The sequence below is a fragment of the Ascaphus truei genome, chromosome 4, assembly GCF_040206685.1.
Source record: "Ascaphus truei isolate aAscTru1 chromosome 4, aAscTru1.hap1, whole genome shotgun sequence".
NCBI classification, from domain to species: domain Eukaryota; kingdom Metazoa; phylum Chordata; class Amphibia; order Anura; family Ascaphidae; genus Ascaphus; species Ascaphus truei.
Window position 1 is genome coordinate 290849421 of NC_134486.1, and position 18373 is coordinate 290867793.

The window sequence follows — 18373 nt, forward strand, 5'->3', positions numbered from 1 at the left end:
GTCCATAGTGCAAGATACGGAGCGAGCTACATAGCTCGCGCTACAAACAAACGTGTGTATTCCAAAGCGCATGACCATAGTGAGCGCGAGCTTGCACATGCACGTGAGATATAAGGATACCAAAAGCAGAGGAGACAAACTTGTTTGCTATTGCCGCGAGACAGCCTGCTCATGTGAGCGGCTAACAGCCAATGAAAATTTAGTAAGCTCTTCTGCCTGGATGCTGTTCAAATTACTTTTGTCAGTTGAGTTGTGCTTGCTTGCTGTGAGAATATGGACAATTCAACTATTGAAAATTTGATTTCTGAGGTTTACAAACGTGAACCTTTTATTCATACCATGACAGAAATATCAATGATAGTTTATGGAGAGAAGTTTCTGATGTATTATTGTCACGACAGTGCATGCCAGTGTATATATATATATATTTCTGCAAACTCCTGTTATTGCATGTGTAACAGGGACTTACCCCTGTTAAGAAACTTCCCTATAATCCAGCAGTGTGCTGGTTAATTGCATACCAGCAATTAACCAAATCCACCTGGCTGATTAGAGCTCTTTCAGAAATAGCCTGTTCTGAGACCGGAATGAGGATTCCTTAGTCTCACAATTGGGGGCTGAACCAAGGAAGGACAGACAGATTTTTCCTTAGGCCACACTGGACTGACCAGAGGAACAGATGTCTTGAGCTGCAGAATGACTGGACTGTATGCTGATAGCAAGACAAGGGGACCAGACCTGTAAACCTGGACAGACAATGCATTAGCACACAAGGGTGCTGACCCAGGAGAGCAGAGAAGCCTTCTCCTACAGCTACAAGACACAGATAAGACTTTCTTGTGGGACTGTTATATATCTGTCTAAATGTATATATATTTGGGGCTGGTAATTAGCTTAGCTAACCTCCCAGTTAGAGAGGGCTGGACTACATGTGTAGATATTCTCCAAAGTGGAGTAGGTTTTCTTTTTGCTGTGTTAAAGGGACAGGCGCAATAAAGCCTAATTTTAGTTTCACTTTAAACGGTCTCCATTGCGTACCTCTGAACACGTCTCTTACAGCATGGCATTATGTATTTTATTAATTGCTAAAGGCATGTTCTCATGCATGACACTTCCTTGACACGCCCCTCCACATCATGACCTCATTGGAGAGCAGTCTCACTGATTTTAAGGAGTCTCACTCAATTGGAAGGTCTTGTCAGTCATTCACTAACTAAAAAGCAGTCTCACTCATATACTAAGGCTACAAATATTTAAGAATTCCTTTAATTGGTGACTCATGTTTGTCATATATTGCCTTAAGAACCTTACTAAATATGGTAAGTGAGTAGAATGATTGTCTCAGTACCTCTACAACCAGTCAATAAAGGTCTTTCACCCACCCACCCCGCCACACCACATATCGCTGTTAATATTTTTAACCATAAAATTCTATATGTAATGCATATAAATAATATTAAAATTTTCATTTGTATTGACCTAAATATTGATTAATTCTACTGCTATATAACTGATCAATTACATACATGTGTGGATATCTATATATAAAACTCAAAATCTGTTTGTCTGTGGGTTTGTGCGCGGTTCCATTGGCTGAGTTCGGGCCGGGTTTTGGCTCTCATTGGCTGACTATGGGGCTGACCTTGGCTCTCATTGGCTCTCGCCGAGGCGGGGTGACGTCACGTCCCTCCCTCCCCTCCGCCCCCATAGTGAGCCGCTGCCGAGCAACCCTCCCGCCCGCCCCAACAGTGAGCCGCCGAGCAACCCTACCGCCCGTCGAGTGACGGGGACTCAGGGGGTACCGGATCTGTGAACGGGGGGTGACCGGAGCGAGCCACCATGCAACCGCCCGCCCCCGAAGAGTGCCGCCGCCGAGCAGCCCGCACCCAAGTGAGTGACCTGCCGACAACCAACCCGCCCCCCCTCAACCACCGCCGAGCTACCCGCCCCCCATTGAGCTGCCGTCAAGCAACCCCCCGCAATGAGCTGCCACCACAAAGCAACCCTCGCGTCCCCCCCGCAGTGACCCGCCGCCGAGCAACGCGCCCGCCCCAACAGTCAGCCGCCAGCAACCCTCCCGCCCGCTGGGGGAGAGAGTGAAAGGTACTCCAGGGGACTCAGGGGGGACTGGAGCTGTGAACTGGTGGGGACTGTAGCTATGAACGGGGGGGGCGGATCCATGTGAAGGGGGGGACCGGATTGATGGCGGGGGAGAGAGAGAGAGGGGAATGGGGACAGAGAGAGAGGGGAGCGGAGAGAGAGGGGGAGCGGAGAGAGAGGGGGAGGGGGAGCGGAGTGGAGAGAGGAGGAGCGGAGACAGGGGGAACGGAGAGAGGGGGAGCGGATATTTATAAACATATAAAACATGAAATCCTGGGCAACGCCGGGTATATAAGCTAGTATATGTATAGAAACGAAAAGAGAACAGAGAGCGCACGCCCCATAGCATAATAGAGTACATTTAATAACATAGGGAATGGGAGAGGAATTCAAAACACTCACAAAGTAAATGTATAAAACGCGCAATTTGTGATAATAATCACCACCACGAGGAAATCACCGTCCAGGATCGCATAGACAGTCCACGGATTAACAAACGGTTGCCAGGAACAGTTCATCCCCCATAGGTTGCCGCAGAAGATGTTCCAAAGGTCCGCTTTCAATAAGCAAACGAGCTGGCCTCAGTAGTAAAACATGCGCGCTTCGGCCTTAAAGCGCGCCCGTGCGTGGTGACGTAATGTCGCAATAGACTTCCCTGACGCGTTTCGTCCCAATTAAGCAACTTTATCAAAGGCCGAAGCGCGCATGTTTTACTACTGAAGCCAGCTCGTTTGCTTACGAAGACACGATCAGCTGAATGGGTTAAGTGTCGATATCCCCAGGAACTCTACTATGCTGGTAAAGATAAATCTTCTATTAGAGACCATGCTAAATATGGATCAAGGATGGAGAAGATGAATCAACAGATGGAGAAGATGGATCAACGGATGGAGAAGATGGATCAACGGATGGAAAAGATGGATCAACGGATGGAGAAGATAGAGACTGACATAGTGGGGATACATAATTTGCTCGGAGTTCATGCCCCTGTATCTCCGACGCAGGAGCAGGAGGGTGGCATGGATGGGATGAATGGGACATTCGACCGCCTTCCATCACCAAGCGCACCCCCTCCACCAAAAGAATGTGTACATGTATGCCGTTGACGAGGATGACATGACAACTCCATCAAGACCACGCCAGGAGACAACACAGAGACCAAGACAGGAGGAAAGCATCCTCCCAGACAACCTACCCTCGCCCGCCGCCACAAGCACACCCGCTCCCAGAAGAACACCCGCTCCAAGAATCCAACCCACATACGCTTGCATCGATACGGTGCCCGTCATCATCCTGTGCGAGCTGCCCAATCCACTCAGGGAGAAGTATAGGGTGATGAATGCTGGTTTACCCCAGAAGTATGCCATGTTAATTTTCAAGCACCACGTGTCCTACTTGGTGTACTGCGGGTGGGCCAACAATGTAAACTACAAAGGAAATCATGAAAAAAGGGCGCTTCCTGAAAATTTAAGAAAGACAATTGTGGAGGAATTGCGGCGCTATTTTTCAATTACAGATCCTGAGATCCTGTAATGAAAATCGTGAGAGACGCCATTAATGGCATTTTGCATCATACAAGGCATCGGCCCTGGAAGGACAATCTGGTGGGGATCGAATTTGCTTGACTGTTCAAATGTTGTTTATTTTTTGACTTGTTGCTTCTTTTAACTTGTATTAAAAAAGGAATTGTTGCATGTTTTAAATTTTATTAATGAAGAATTTTTTTTACTACTGTAACACCATACTGTTATGCTGTAAATGTTTTGACTTTCTGTACTTTAATAAAGGAGATGTTGCGTGTTTTAAATTTTATTAATAAAGAAATGATTTTTACTTACACAAGATCTGCACAACTCCAGTCCTCGAGGGCCGCAAACAGGCCCGGTTTTCAAGATATCCTGAAAACTGGGTCTGTTTGCGGCCCTCGAGGACTGGAGTTGTGCAGGCCTGACTTACTGTACTGTACACCATCCTACTGTAAATGTTTTGACTTTCTGTACTTTTATAAAGGAGATGTTGCGTGTTTTAACTTGTATTAATAAAGAAATGTTTTTTTACTAACACCATACTGTTGTGCTGTAAATGTTTTGACTTTCTGTACATAAATGGTTTTTCTAGCAGTACACCATACACCTGTAAATGTTTTGAATTGCTGTACACTTTTTGTACTTACTCCACCAATAAAAGAAAATGTTGATTTGTTTTAAACTGTTCCATTGTCTCCTTTTATACTGTAACAAAATAGTGTTTTTAAAACATATAGTACAGTACTGTCCAGGCATACTGTACCGTATACTGTAGCAATGCTCAGTACTGTACATCACAAGAGTATTAAAACAATACATGCTGTACGGGTAGTAGAATACACATATGTACTGGAATACATGTAGAATAAATTCATACTTTTTATTTTTCGGGTTTATTATACAGTATATATATATATATATATATATATATATATATATATATATATATATATATATATATATATATAGTATTGTATACGGTCTGAAAACAGCATACTGTTTCAGGTTTTCTATGAAGCTCTCAGTTACAGTATTCTATCCTAATCACTAGCAACGGCCACTAAACTGTTGACTCCGGTACGTGGTTTTTTAAATCCGATTCAGCAATGTGCAGGCATTGTAACACAAAGCAATATTATCCATCGAAATCCCTCCATGTGCCGTTTTCCGCATGAGATGACAAAGTTTTATTTTCTGAGGAAAAACAAAAGTAAAAGTTTTACTGTAATGGTCAGGCAGTCCCCTAAAGAAGTTCCCAGAGTCAGTTCCACCAATAATTTTCTCGGGGGGCGTCTCCTGTTCACATGCGCATGCGCCTACTGTCGATGTGATGACATGCATATGCGTTTCAAGAAGGTTCCAATGCGCATGCGCCTAGCTTTCCACCAATTGTACTGTAGAAGCTGCTCAGCCAATGATATTGCTTACAGGAGAATTGCTTGACTGTGCATTGATATTGATATTTCAAAAACAGAGTAAAATACGGCAACATTACTCACCATAGACTTTGCCAATCAGCTGGCGTCGAGCCACTGCCAGTCCCGTATTCTCGATCATACACATAGTTGACAGGTGACGGCGGGACTACTACACCTGTAGTTGACAGCTGATGAGGCTGGAAATCACTTTGGTACATGCAAGCTTGCTGGAATCTGTACACGAAATCGGGCTCAGGCTGCAGGTATCCGGGCGGGGACAGACAGCAAGGTTTGCCGGTCACCAGGTTTTCACTGACTGTCGGACCGTTATTGGAAGCTGGCGCTGTCGCTGGTGCATTGCTTGCCAGCGACTGACATTTCTTAGTTGGTTTTAACATGACCTTTCGCCTTTTGAAGTCTCCATGATCAAAGGTACGGGAAAAATCTGGTGCTACACACCAATACCCTCCAATAACACCGGGATCAATACGAAAAAAAACACGGATCGATACATAACTTTTTCCTTATTGCACTCTTCCACACATGAGCATCTGCTGAAAATTTGTAAAAGTCATAGTTTTCGATAAAATACTGATAAATTTGACCAACTGTTGCCATTTTATCATCTGTTGCATTAATCGCAGCCTATATTAAATAAGCGTAAGTTCTGTCGGGTTTTTGGAACACGGACTGCAGTTGTGCACTCATCTCGGAACTCTCAGGACAATAGAACACCAGACACTGCGCATTTAGTTTTTAATATGAAAAGCCTAAATTGATACATTATTGTAACTTCTTCAGTACCAAGGTCAATTTACAATAGACCACAGTGGTATTTTTTTAAACACCTGCAAGTCGACACATTACTGAAGCGCATGTGCATTACAATTCATGAATATCTGCCACCTGGCGGATATGCGAAGAATTGCAACCAATTAAATCCGAACCATTATCAATAAACACATCAATAAACACATCAACCGCGGGTGACGCCGGCATGAATGCAACATGAATGCGGCATGAACGCGGTGAAGTGTGTGGCATTCGGAAAAAATCCCCGAAAAAATTCGGAGATGTTGGAGAATAAAATGGGCTACGGCTGTACCTGTATTGCGAGCCTGTAGTAGTGCATCCGTATGGCTGCTGGCGTGTGGATCACTGTTGTGGCTGTAGCTATCCCAGGTTGTGGGTGCCTTTGAAGAAACAGCATCTTCTCCACATGGATCTTGCAAGTCTTCAGCAACTGTGATGTCCTCCTCATCGTGTAGAGATGGTGCACTGGAGTTTACACTGGGAGGGCTCCTCACATAGGTTTTAGTGCGTTGGACTGGGATCCTCTGAGGCTATACGACTGTACAATCACTCCCCGCCATCCTGTTGTGCGGCTGCTTCTAAGATTTCGGCTTGGTCGGCAGCGGCTGCGTCGTCTTCCTTACTTAGGGCCTGTAAGTCCGCATCCAATTCGGCCTTCCTACGCGCTGTGGCTGCAGCGTCTCTTGTCTCTAACACTAAGCAAAAATTGCTGCTACAACGGCGATGGATGACGTCACGCCATAGCCATGACTATAAGCGCGGCCTAAGCCTGCTGGTCAGAAAGTGCATCACACAGCAGGTGCTAATGCCAATTATAGACTATATATGTACATAGTATATGGTACAGCACCCGAAACTCACCTTAAACTAAACACCCTCTACAACTCTACATGCCACTGAGCATAAGGCACGTTCTATAGCGCCGTGTGCGCGTGCAGATTTTTAGTTGGCTGATGTTAGTCAGCCTTTCTATAGAACGGGTTCGCGCGCGTGCGCACGTCAGGGAGAGGGGAGCCGACAGTGTGTGTGTGTGTGTGTGTGTGTGTGTGTGTGTGTGTGTGTGTGTGTGTGTGTGTGTGTGTGTGTGTGTGTGTGTGTGTGTGTGTGTGTGTGTGTGTGTAAATAATTGCAGAAGTAAAAAAAAAAATATTTATTAAAGTTTTTTTTTTTCTTTAAAAAATCTTATATAGCATTTCCTTTCACTCACACAACCCATGCACACACATATACTCACACATATATACACATACACACCTATATACATTGCCTGCAGCTCCCGGCACTAAATACAGGAAAAGCATGCGGCACCTGCACGCGCGTTCGCATAGAAACGCACGGCCGCATCCTGTATATAACAGCCCTAACTGTAACTACAACATACATCACTATGAAATGCTCCAAGAACTCGAGTGGCTATCCCTTCAGTCCAGACGCAAAGTCCATTTTTCCTGTCTTGACTTCAAATACGTTCTCGAGCTACCCACCTATTTGAACAAGCTCCTCAACCCTACCATTTATCATCTGAGATCTGAGATCTGACTCCAAAAGACTATTTACAATCCCAAGGTTAAACAAGGAATCTGGCCGCTCCTCCTTGTCTTACCCCACAACTGGAATAAATCTACCTGAGACTCTCAAAGCCGGTCTAAGTACTTTCAAGACTTCAGCTGTCTCACATCCTGAATCTACAGAGGAAGAGGAATAACCTTGAGCAAGTCATTACAGCTATTTTACATTTTACATGACAGATTCTGGCTAAGTAAAGGGCTAGTACTACAGAAAAATTATTATATTTAATAGTAAAGTGTCTGGGCTAGGGGCCATAGAGGACTTTAAAGACCTAGGCCAGATCCACAAAGCTCTGTAAGGCCTGGGTACATAACGTGATGTAATCTAAAACAAGAACGGACAATATTTTCCCTGAGCTTATTACACGGGGAGAACCCCAAATTTGAAAGAGTTTTGTAAAAATTCTTCATTCTAATATCTTTATAACAGTTAAAAGTAGCAGAACCATATCAAAAGTTGTTTGGGTTGCATTTTTCTTTCTGAGTCTAGATGCCAGCGTAGAGTCAGCCTTGTTTCCTTGTTCAAAACATTTGTGTTTGGTCCATTTAAAAGCATTCACCTACAGTACATGTTTTATTGTAAGGAATCTATATGTAGGGTAATCTTTATTTTTATAGTGCTAACAGTTTACTTAGCGCTTTACAAAGGAGTACATCACTCCTATTGAATATTTTATCACTCCTATATAATATGTTTTTCCCTTCCAACAATATGAATTGAACATTAGACTAATTTGCCATCTGCTTGTTAAAGGCGAAAGGTATTTAAAACACATGCATTATGGAGGAAATTGTTGCAAGTCCAGAGACCTAACACAATAATTTGCACAATAGAATCTACTTTTATTTTTTATTGTAAGCAAATGGAAAAAAACAGGCTCTGAGTGATAAATGTTTGGGACTAGACAACATGTGTTACAACTAAGCGTGAGCACAATGCTGTTTTGGTTCTAAAGATTTTTCCATGTTTTGATTTTGGTTGTGGTTGTCAAAGTTCGATTTATTTGTTTGTTTTTTTTACTCAAAATAATGAGGAAAATGTTAAAATAGCATAATAAAACATAAAAAATGCTTAAACTAATTAGAAAATCGTAAAAACAATTGGCAAACTATAATAGCATTACTAAAAAAACGTTAAATAATTAAAAAAAGATATACAAAACACCCCAAGTGTAAAGCTATAAGAAACACCCCACTGTAGAGATGGGCACTTGACCTGGTGTTCTGGTTTCGGTTCTAGGTAGTTATTGGGCTTTGTTTCTATCTGGTTTTGAAATGGAAGGTTTTGGTAGTTTCTGATGTCACACAGCCGGCTTTGCCCATCCCTAGTTACATTTGATCAAACAGGTTTTCCTGATGCACCATAGTGGATAAGCGATTCTCACTTTTTTTCAAACCCTTTTCTCGTTTCCATCCAGAAGAAAAGTTCTAAGTCTTTATACTTGTCATTGGCTTCAAGCTTAATATGTTTTTGACAAATTTATAGAAATTGCTGTTATTTTGGATCTTACATTAAGTTGTTAGAGAGTACATATGAGTAATTGCAGTCATCATAAATGTTGAATGCCATTTGCTTCCAGATGGATTGCGGTTTTGCTACACATTTGCCTAATGTACAGTACCATCTCACTGCAGCAGTGGAAGAACCACCTTAGGTGACACAGTTGTACATTTTAACCACCTGGAAAGTGTTCTTTATTATACCTGTTTTACTTTACATGCATGAACATTAAAACCAACAACCTTCTTAAGTAAATCATATATTTATTATTATGAGCTTGTACTGCAGACAGCAGACAGTTAGGCTGCAGGGCAGGAATTTGTGCTCACAGCCCCACTGACCAGGGATGCTTTACTGAAGCTCACTGGCCGTTCATCTATCACAAAGTTGCGGATGCAGCCAGTAAAGGAATTGCGTGTAGTCAAGCTTGGTGCTAGCAGAGAATCTAGGAATGGGAGGAAGAGGAAGAAAAAATATATAAAACACAGAACACGTACTTCAGAAAGTTGTGCACTTCATTAAGTTTTTCACAGTCAAAAGTCGTTATAATACCTAAAATCCTTTAATATATATATATTTTACAACTCTTGTAAAACTGTATTAGCATACTGTAAGCGACTGATGCAAACGGCTACTATCTCTAATCGTTTATTTGATCAGATTAATACAGACAGTTTACAATGCAGACCAACGTAAATGATATTTATTTGGGGAATAGCAAACTTGTTTTCACCAAGTGGTTTGTAAAAATATGACATTTGCAATTGTTGAATTACAATTGGCCACAAAAAGGTTGATAAAGTCAGCCTAATATGTTTTCAGACATAAATCAGGCAATATTTTTGGAACACTTTTATAATATAATTTAGGAACAGAGGAAGACAATATTTACTGAGCTGCACCAGCTTAGTATTGTCACCTTAAAAGTGTTGCAGTTTGAGAAATTCTATTTACCAATAACTCTAAAAACCCTTATGTAGATAATAACAAGACGGATTACGTAAACATGCCTCAGCACACAATATATTTACTGATTCTGCAGTTACAGCAGAAATACGTCAAGTTGAGCACCTCTATTTATTGGAAAACTGTGGACCAGGGGATTTCTTATTACAGAGCTATGGTGCTGATATTCTCCGATACCCCTACCCACCCCCCACAAATCCAGATAAATATATATTTTTGAATACTTGGGCATTTCCTCTTTTAAAATGGCTGCTACACACCTTTCTGTCTGTGAGCGAATCGGTAAAATGACCACACAAGCAGCTTCCTGTCAGTGGCCATTTTAAACTCCCAAGAAAGGCAGTTACATCTGAGGTATATATGTCCTGATCCAAAGGGCTGCTGGTGGCAAGCCAGTTACGTTTCAGCTCCAGTAACAAAGACTCAATTCAAACAATGTAAAAAGGAAATGATCAGCAGTATATTCTATCCATTCTTACCTGGCACACCTCCAACAAACACAGGTTCCTTAAGGTCTAGTGCCTTTGTGTTAAGTGGGCCTACTACATGGTTTATCTCAGAATCCACATCCAGTTGCACCACATTTACATCTCTTATAACTGAAACAAAACACATGAAATTATAGACCTCAAAATCTCACGCTCGGATATAGACTAATCCATCACCAATCCTTGAATTAATTCTAAGCTTTGAAAAGGTACCAGTGTAGAAATATTGACAACTGGTATTAGATCTTAAAGAACAATAAGATGGAGATGTAGCATAAACAGTTCCCATTTTATTTGCAGATTCATATTCTTTCTTCACCAGATTTTAGCAAATGTATAATAAACTGCAGACTTTGTATCTACTTTTAAAATACACAGATATATCTATATATCTACGGTATCTATATATATTCCTTACTATATATATATATATATTGCACAAAGGTTTAGTGGCACTCAAGTAAAAATAGCATCCTACCTGGGTACAAACTGCAAAGTACAGGAATAAAGGGAAAGATTGAGCGCAGGCACTCCAGGACATAAGCAAAATGAAAATAGTTTATTACAGAATAATCAACATTTCGGCTCACCACAGGATTCTCTCTCAAGAGTCTTGAAAAAGGCTCATGTGGTGAGCTGAAACGTTGATGGTTTTGTTTTATATTTTGCTTAAGTCCTGGAATGCTTTCCCCCCCCCCTGTATTATAAATCTAATTGGAAAATACTTCCTTTAAAAGCTGCAGTTCAGTCTTTTTTTATTTTTTTTTATTTTTTACTTCAATAGTTTCATGTGTGCAATCTCAAATTACCTAAAGAACTGTATAGCTGCAGGTCAATTCGTTCTCCATGTATTGATAGGCGAAATTTGGTGACATAATTAGAGCTGGCATATGTTTATATTCTGCCTCTGTCACTCAGTGGAAGCTCATGAATATTTATGAGCACTCCTGCACTGACATGTGCTAGAGGGAGGGCAGGGCTGACAAAGGGGTGTGCCAGAGCTTGTGACAGGACATGAAGGGGCAGTGCCTTAGCAAATGGCTGTTAAAATAGAATACCAGAAAATTGGTCTTTCAAAGTTGTTTTTTTAAAAACAGAAAATGCTAAAAGTATTCTTACTACAGAACTGATTTATTAAAAAAAACACATGCAGGATATTGACTGAACTGCAGCTTTAAAGAACTGGATTCATAAAATGGTATTATGAAAATGTAGGGTACATATAGAGTATGCAATAATTCCTATGGGTTAGAGGGTCTGCACTACATTTCAGAGCAATCAACTGAATAAATATGACTGTATTTGCACGTAAATCTCTAGATCGGCACTAACGTCTTACATACCTGCGATTCGGTGCCACTGGCCATCACAGAGATTCTGATTGGGTGCAACATTAGTTGAGAACTCTTTATTCACATGTTTCACCTTCACAACGACCTGTATGCAAATATATGCAGTATTTTATATCTGGCTACTTTTCAAGATGTACAGATGGACACAGTGTCCACAAATTATGTCAAGGCTTTCATGTATCTAGATACATTGACCCAAAGTACTACATACAGTACATCAGGAGTCCCCAACTCTAGCCCTCAAGCCCCGCCCCCCAACAGGTCAGGTTTTCAGGATATTCCTGATTCAGCACACGTGGCTCAATCAGTCCCAGCTTCCGCAAAGGTGGCTCAGAGTGTCAGTCTTCGACTGAGCATCTGATTAAGCCATCTGTGCGGAAGCTGGAATATCCTGAAAACCTGGCCTGTTGGGTGGGGCTTACGGACTGGAGTTGAGCACCCTCGATATATGTAGTACTTTGGATCAATGTATTTAGATTGTAGTAGGTCACTTTTGATTGCTTCACTATTACTTGTGTCAGCTAGTGACTTGGCGAGAAGTTATACAGAACAAAAAAAGGTAGGCATTAACTAGCATGCACATGACAATGTGGTGTATCGATTTATACATTTCTTGGCATCATTCTCTCTGCAATCCCACCAAACTAGCTTATTTTAAACCTAAAAACATGTTTCGTAGGAAATACATGCTACAGGATGAAGGATAATTATCAAGTTGTCTAGAATTTGAAAGAAATGTGAATACACTTTTCAATGACAGTTCTGTAATAGAGAAAGAAGAATGGAGGTGCAGAAGGAAGGCGAGGCTTGTAGCATTTATGAAAAAACATAAAAAACATAAAATATATGCATGAGAAAATAAGGATGTTAAAGCAAAATAGAATAGCCAACCAAGGCAAGAATACAAATCCAGGCAAAAAAAGATCATTAAAGGATACGTTTAGAAGTTTTGTCTACCTGTCCTTCCTTCATGTGCATATTCAGGTATTCCCCATTCACATTTTGGATGTGAATCAAAATTCCAGAGTTACTTCTGGGGCGTACTTCAAGGACAAGCTTAAACTTCAACCCGATATTAAAGGAATCATCTACAAAGCAGGATACAGAATGTTATCAGCTGCAGACCTGGATGTACTCTCGGACACTCTATAAATGTACATAATGTGTTTTTTAACCAATAAGAAAATGATTGTTTGGGTTGCACTTAAACCTTTACATACGTAAGCATATTTAAAGGCGATGAAGCAACATTGCCTTGGAGTTCCATTTAACACCTACAGTATCTGTACTATTTTTTTTATGGAAGACATACTAAAAAGATGTTATTTTTAAATGTAGCAGAAAAGGGGAAGGGGAAACACAAAATGGATGTGCCCCCAAAAGAATTCACTTAAATGCACACCACCCAAGTGTAAAAATTAACTTTTAATAAATCCTTAAAACATATATTACCAAAGTAACGTGTGATGTGGATTAAAAATGTATTAAATCGTAGCTATCAAGCAGCATTAGGATATTTAATCCTGTGGCCACCTGCCTGTATATAATTATATATCACTCCACATTTGGTCTTACCGTTACCCCAGAGGGGTTCTATACCCTACTCATAGCATTCCCTGTCTTCAACATCCCATCGTATCAATTGATACCGGGGTAGTACGAATAATCAATGACACGGTTGCTTGATAGCTACGATTTAATACATTTTTAATCCACATCACACGTTACTTTGGTAATATATGTTTTAAGGATTTATTAAAAGTTAATTTTTACACTTGGGTGGTGTGCATTTAAGTGAATTCTTTTGGGGGCACATCCATTTTGTGTTTCCCCTTCCCCTTTTCTGATTCACTTTCAGTTCACAGTTTGCACCCACCCCTTGATTACCTCACCTATGTATATAAACACTTTATTCAATTAGTATGGTCCTGTGATCACTCCCCACTCTTTGTTGTTTCATTTTTAAATGTAGGCCTGAAAGCCTACCTTCAAGCAACACAGCAACAAATATTACCCATCCATGATACTTAAAAATGAGCTGTGTGTTATAGTGTGTAGCAAGAAAAAAACAAATTAAAAAAAAAAAAGGAAGAAAAACACATGGCAGACCACCCTTGCTGAGGGATCTCTCATGGTGGCAAGCATTATACAGTATATACATATAATAATTGCGCTATCCTTCTGTTTGTTTGTGTGCGCTTATGTTATCACTTTGCATTATTCTATCAGTAAATACTACTACTATTATTTACATATATATGATATTGTATATTATACAATAGACAATTCATATTGCTATTGTTACGGGATAGTAGGGTACTTATATTTAAGGTATAGCCGTTCCTAGTGTAGGACAAAAACAACATTTTGTAAATAGCTTAACTAGGCAATCGGCTGTCGTTAAGAAATAAATGAATACTGCAAACATTTGACGGCTTTGGTTCATTTTAGAATCACTAGATTACGATAAGAGAAGGTGATTGTTCAACAAGATGTTGCATAGTACCAATCAGTGATATCTTACAAAAGTGATGAACATAAATCAATCCCCTCCTAACTCCGTTTATTATATTTGCAAACTAACATTTAAAAATGTGCTGATCACCCAGATTAAAACCCATGTCACTATCATACAGTAGGTTCATTTTGTTCTTAGGAGGGACAACGCCAAAGAATAGCTGAACCTGTTTTGTAAAAGATACAGATTTTTGAGATAGAGCAGAGTATTTTCTTGATAACTATAGTGAGTGGCAATTTAAGATTAGAAGTTCAGTAATTGACAGGCCATGCTGTAGTCTTTCGTGTTATCATGTTTTCAAGACAACAACACAGTTGCACAGATAAAGATATAAATGATGCAAGTCAAAAATACCATATTAACTTTTCATTGGCACTTCAATTTGCTTTCACATGCATAATTGAAAAAAAAGAAAACGGTAGTGAGGCACTGTATAGGGGACCCACAATACATTGCATTTCACTTGCTCAGGAGGCCCCTCAGGAACTGAAGGAATCTTGTGATTTTTACAGCAAGGCATTTTGCTCTGCTACAGTATGTTGACTCGCATGTTTCTGTCAAAAAAATGCTTTTGTCCAATCACTCAAGATAGAGCACTGATGGTACATAGCACAGTGTTTTCATTCAGTAGTACATTACCAAGAATCACGTATCCTCCTTCTGATGAAATGTAGGTTCCGGATTCCATGGGGCCATCAAAACAAGGTGTCACACTGAATGTTTGGGAAGGGTAGCGTATAGAGTGCCCATTCAGGTGAAAGTTGCCGAGGCAGCCGCTGAAACTGTACACTGAGTTGATCTAAGGAAATGAAAGCATTTGTAAAAAAAATAAGCATTTATGGTGGATACAGCAGATTAAAAAAATATATATATTTAACAAACTATAACCTCACGGATCATTGAGTCCATTTCATGTGTAAACGAATACTGTGTAATGAGATACTTCGAGCCCTGAATTATTCCTTCTACTTCTCATAAAAAAAAGTAGCCAAACTGTTCTGTCCCAAGAAGATTTCTGGTTTTGTGTGGTGCTCAGCTCTATTTGCATTAATAACTAATACTAGTGTCCGTTGCTGCACCAATGACTTTCTGTTGGCAGAATTTAGTAACATAGAACATAGATCAACGTGTGATAAATATCATAATAATGAACAGGCTAAAACGATTCAAGAGCAGCCTATGAGGTGAGATAGTATTGTTATATGTAGGACAATTGATTCCTTCTGAAGTAATATATATTTAGTTAGAACGTAGAAAATCCTGTCCCTAGTGCTCCGGTATAGGATACCAGTGGAAAAGGTCACCATCTAGAGGAGCTGGAGTAGCAGGGCTGCCGAAGCAGATTGTGAGACGTAGTTTTAAGTGACTACCAAGGTGGTTAGTAGTTCTATGTAGTCTTTGGTTAGAAAGATGGTATCAGTTATTATCCGACGATAGAGTGAGGGGGTATTTCCTTCCCTTGTGATGTTCTTTTATCTCCTTACTAATGTAGCCCTCTTTCCCCCCCACCCTAAGTGAGATTGGGGTGGGTAGGTGTATCTGACTACTATCAGTGTGGTGCGGTACCTGTTTGGCAACCAGGAGAGCTGAGCTTCCGCCACGGGGAACCTGGGGTATGTACTTACACTCGGTGCAGCGCCTCCACTGATGAGGGATCCCAACGGGGTGGGAGTGTGCCCTCACCAGAACAACCATACAGTAAATACACACCGTGTGAATAAACAGTATTTACTGAACATAACCTGTAACTCCAATAACACCTCTTTGCATAACATCAAAACAATATATCAATAACAGTGCATCACTCTGAATGCATACCATTCCCCCACCCACATGTCCATCATCACATTCCCCGCAGTCTCTTGAGTGTCCCCAACAATAAAGACCAGTGTGAGTGTGAGGGATAGCGCTTCCCTGTGTTGGGGCCCGGTGGTGCACTTAATATATACTACCTCCCTGACCAGTCCTGGTCAGGAAAATCCTTGGAACTCAGCAGCACCGCACAGTGATCCCACGGCGTGCAGCGCTGCTCTCTGCAGGAATAGATGCCCACGCTGCATCCACAGGAAAGGAATCTCCAGCCGGGATGCTCCTTTAACACAGTCTCTGAACACGCTGTCAGACAGTCAGAGGCCGTCAGACAGCATCCCTCTTGCTGCTTTGAATAGGGTGAAGGAGTCCCTGTCCTAAGGCCAACCCTATATCATACAGCTTCCTCTGGTGTCATAGGGGACTAACTGGGCCCTGGGGTATACCTCTACCCTAGTCCCTGCATGCAGAATAACTCTCCCTGTAACTTCTGTCGGATCCCAGACTCTGGCAGCTCACCACGTGCAACTGGCACTGGTGATATACACACACTGAACAACTAGCTCCTAACTCACTTATCCTAACGCGCCTGCAGCCGACACACAGCTCTCAGTCAGCCGGCAGACAGTAACACACGCTGCACACACATTGCACTCAGTACAGGCAGCGTCACATGCAACACTCAACACAGCAACCTGGAACCCTAACACTAACACTAGCAGCTACGCACTGCAAACTTCAGAACGCGTACAGCAACTTGCTGCACACTAGCACTATGCACTAGCACTATGCCTTCTTGTCAGGCCTCACAGCACTGCCAGCCGTGATCCTGACAAGACAGCACACAGACACGCACTAAGGGCAGCGTCCCTATGTGGGCCGTCCCTCAACACTTACCCACTAACCTGGTGGGGAGTTGGGGCCTTACTTGGGATGTGGGGACCTTACTCGATGCAGGAGCTGCATATGCTCTCTGCAACCTTCCTTCCCTCACAGCTCCCCAGCTCCAACTGACAAACGTGCTGCAGTCCAAACAATGTATCCACTTTGCCTGCCTGGCCTTCCTAAGCCCTATTGGCTCCCTGGTGTCACATGGGGCATACAGAGGCTCATGGGATATGTAGTCCCAGCTCAGAGCCTTCCCTGGTAGGCTAGGGGTTCGCGGGCTTTTCCTACCCTGCACTGCGCTTGCGCAAGCTTTCCCGGGCTTTCTCTCTTCTCCCTGAGCTGTCCCTATGCTCGCGCGAGCTATCCCTAGCTCTGGGGCTTTCCCTGCGCCTACGCGTCCACTGCGCATGTGCGAGACGGTCCTCAATGGCGGCGCCCTGCTCTGCGGCCGCCGGGACTTTAGCAACGGCCCTATCGCGTCCCCGGCAACCGGCCGCAGGCAGGGGAAGCCGCGCTGCTCCCTGCTCCAGCCCCCACCCTTGGAACAGCCGTCGGGTCTTTCGGCACCCGCGATCGAGCTGACCAAGGGGAGGGGGGTCTCAAGGAGCTGCGGGAGCTCCAGGCTACACTCTCCCCCTGGTGGAAAATCCAACGTCCTCGCTTGGAGAACGCCATACCCTGACATAAGGTATATACAATTAAAATGCATGGCACAGAACATACAACACGTGTCGAATTTACCCTTCAGGTTACATTGCACTTCACACCAGACTATACCCGAGACTAGCTGAGACCATTTGTGGGGAGCCCCTAATTGAACATGTGGGGGTACCTCACTTTTGCGTCCGTGAGCCTCCCCTAGAAAAATTTCTTGGAGAGCACACTCTAAAGCGACAGTTACTGGCTCTTCGCTACTTCCTCCCCCTGGTGGAAGGAGTAGCACAGTGTCTCTGAAGCAGACCCTTACCCGGTCATCCGCGGCAGGGATGCGGCAGACCAGGAGGCCAGGACCTTTTCCGCGGTCCACGACTTGGCGAATGGCACACTCCTTTTTGGGCTTAAAGGAGGCCAGTCTCCCTGGATCTTCCTTTACACAGTCCTTGTCCCTACGGACTTGCGAGGCTTTCACTGAAAAGCGAGCACTGGACAATGTCTCTGTTTCACCTGACCGGGGGTAAAGAGTAGACACCCGACCACTGCGGTGATTCACGGTGGCCAACAGGTCCTCGGGGATGCTGTCAGTTCCCACCTCGGCCGTCTTGGGACCTGTCCCCGGTACTTCTGGGGCAGTCCACTTACGCGCTGAAAACTCGGGAGCGTTGGATCCCAGTCCTGGGACCACTTGTGTCGGAGCGCACGGGCTCATACTCCGTTCAGAAGCCGCAACTCTGGCCTTCTTCACGGCCAGCTCCATCGGAGATTGTGG

At 42.7% G+C, this 18373-nt stretch overlaps 1 protein-coding gene across 1 annotated transcript in view; it reads right to left on the reverse strand.

The window, feature by feature from the left end:
* Positions 1-8292: 8292 nt before the first annotated feature.
* Positions 8293-18373, reverse strand: part of LAMA4 (laminin subunit alpha 4) — a 132820-nt gene continuing 122739 nt past the window's right edge. The window contains exons 36-40 of the mRNA XM_075597648.1: positions 14890-15049; positions 12690-12820; positions 11724-11817; positions 10372-10491; positions 8293-9371 (exon numbers count right to left, since the gene is read on the reverse strand). Coding sequence (XP_075453763.1) covers positions 9226-9371; positions 10372-10491; positions 11724-11817; positions 12690-12820; positions 14890-15049 — 651 coding nt within the window. The 3' untranslated portion in view covers positions 8293-9225. The remainder of the gene's footprint in view (positions 9372-10371; positions 10492-11723; positions 11818-12689; positions 12821-14889; positions 15050-18373) is intronic.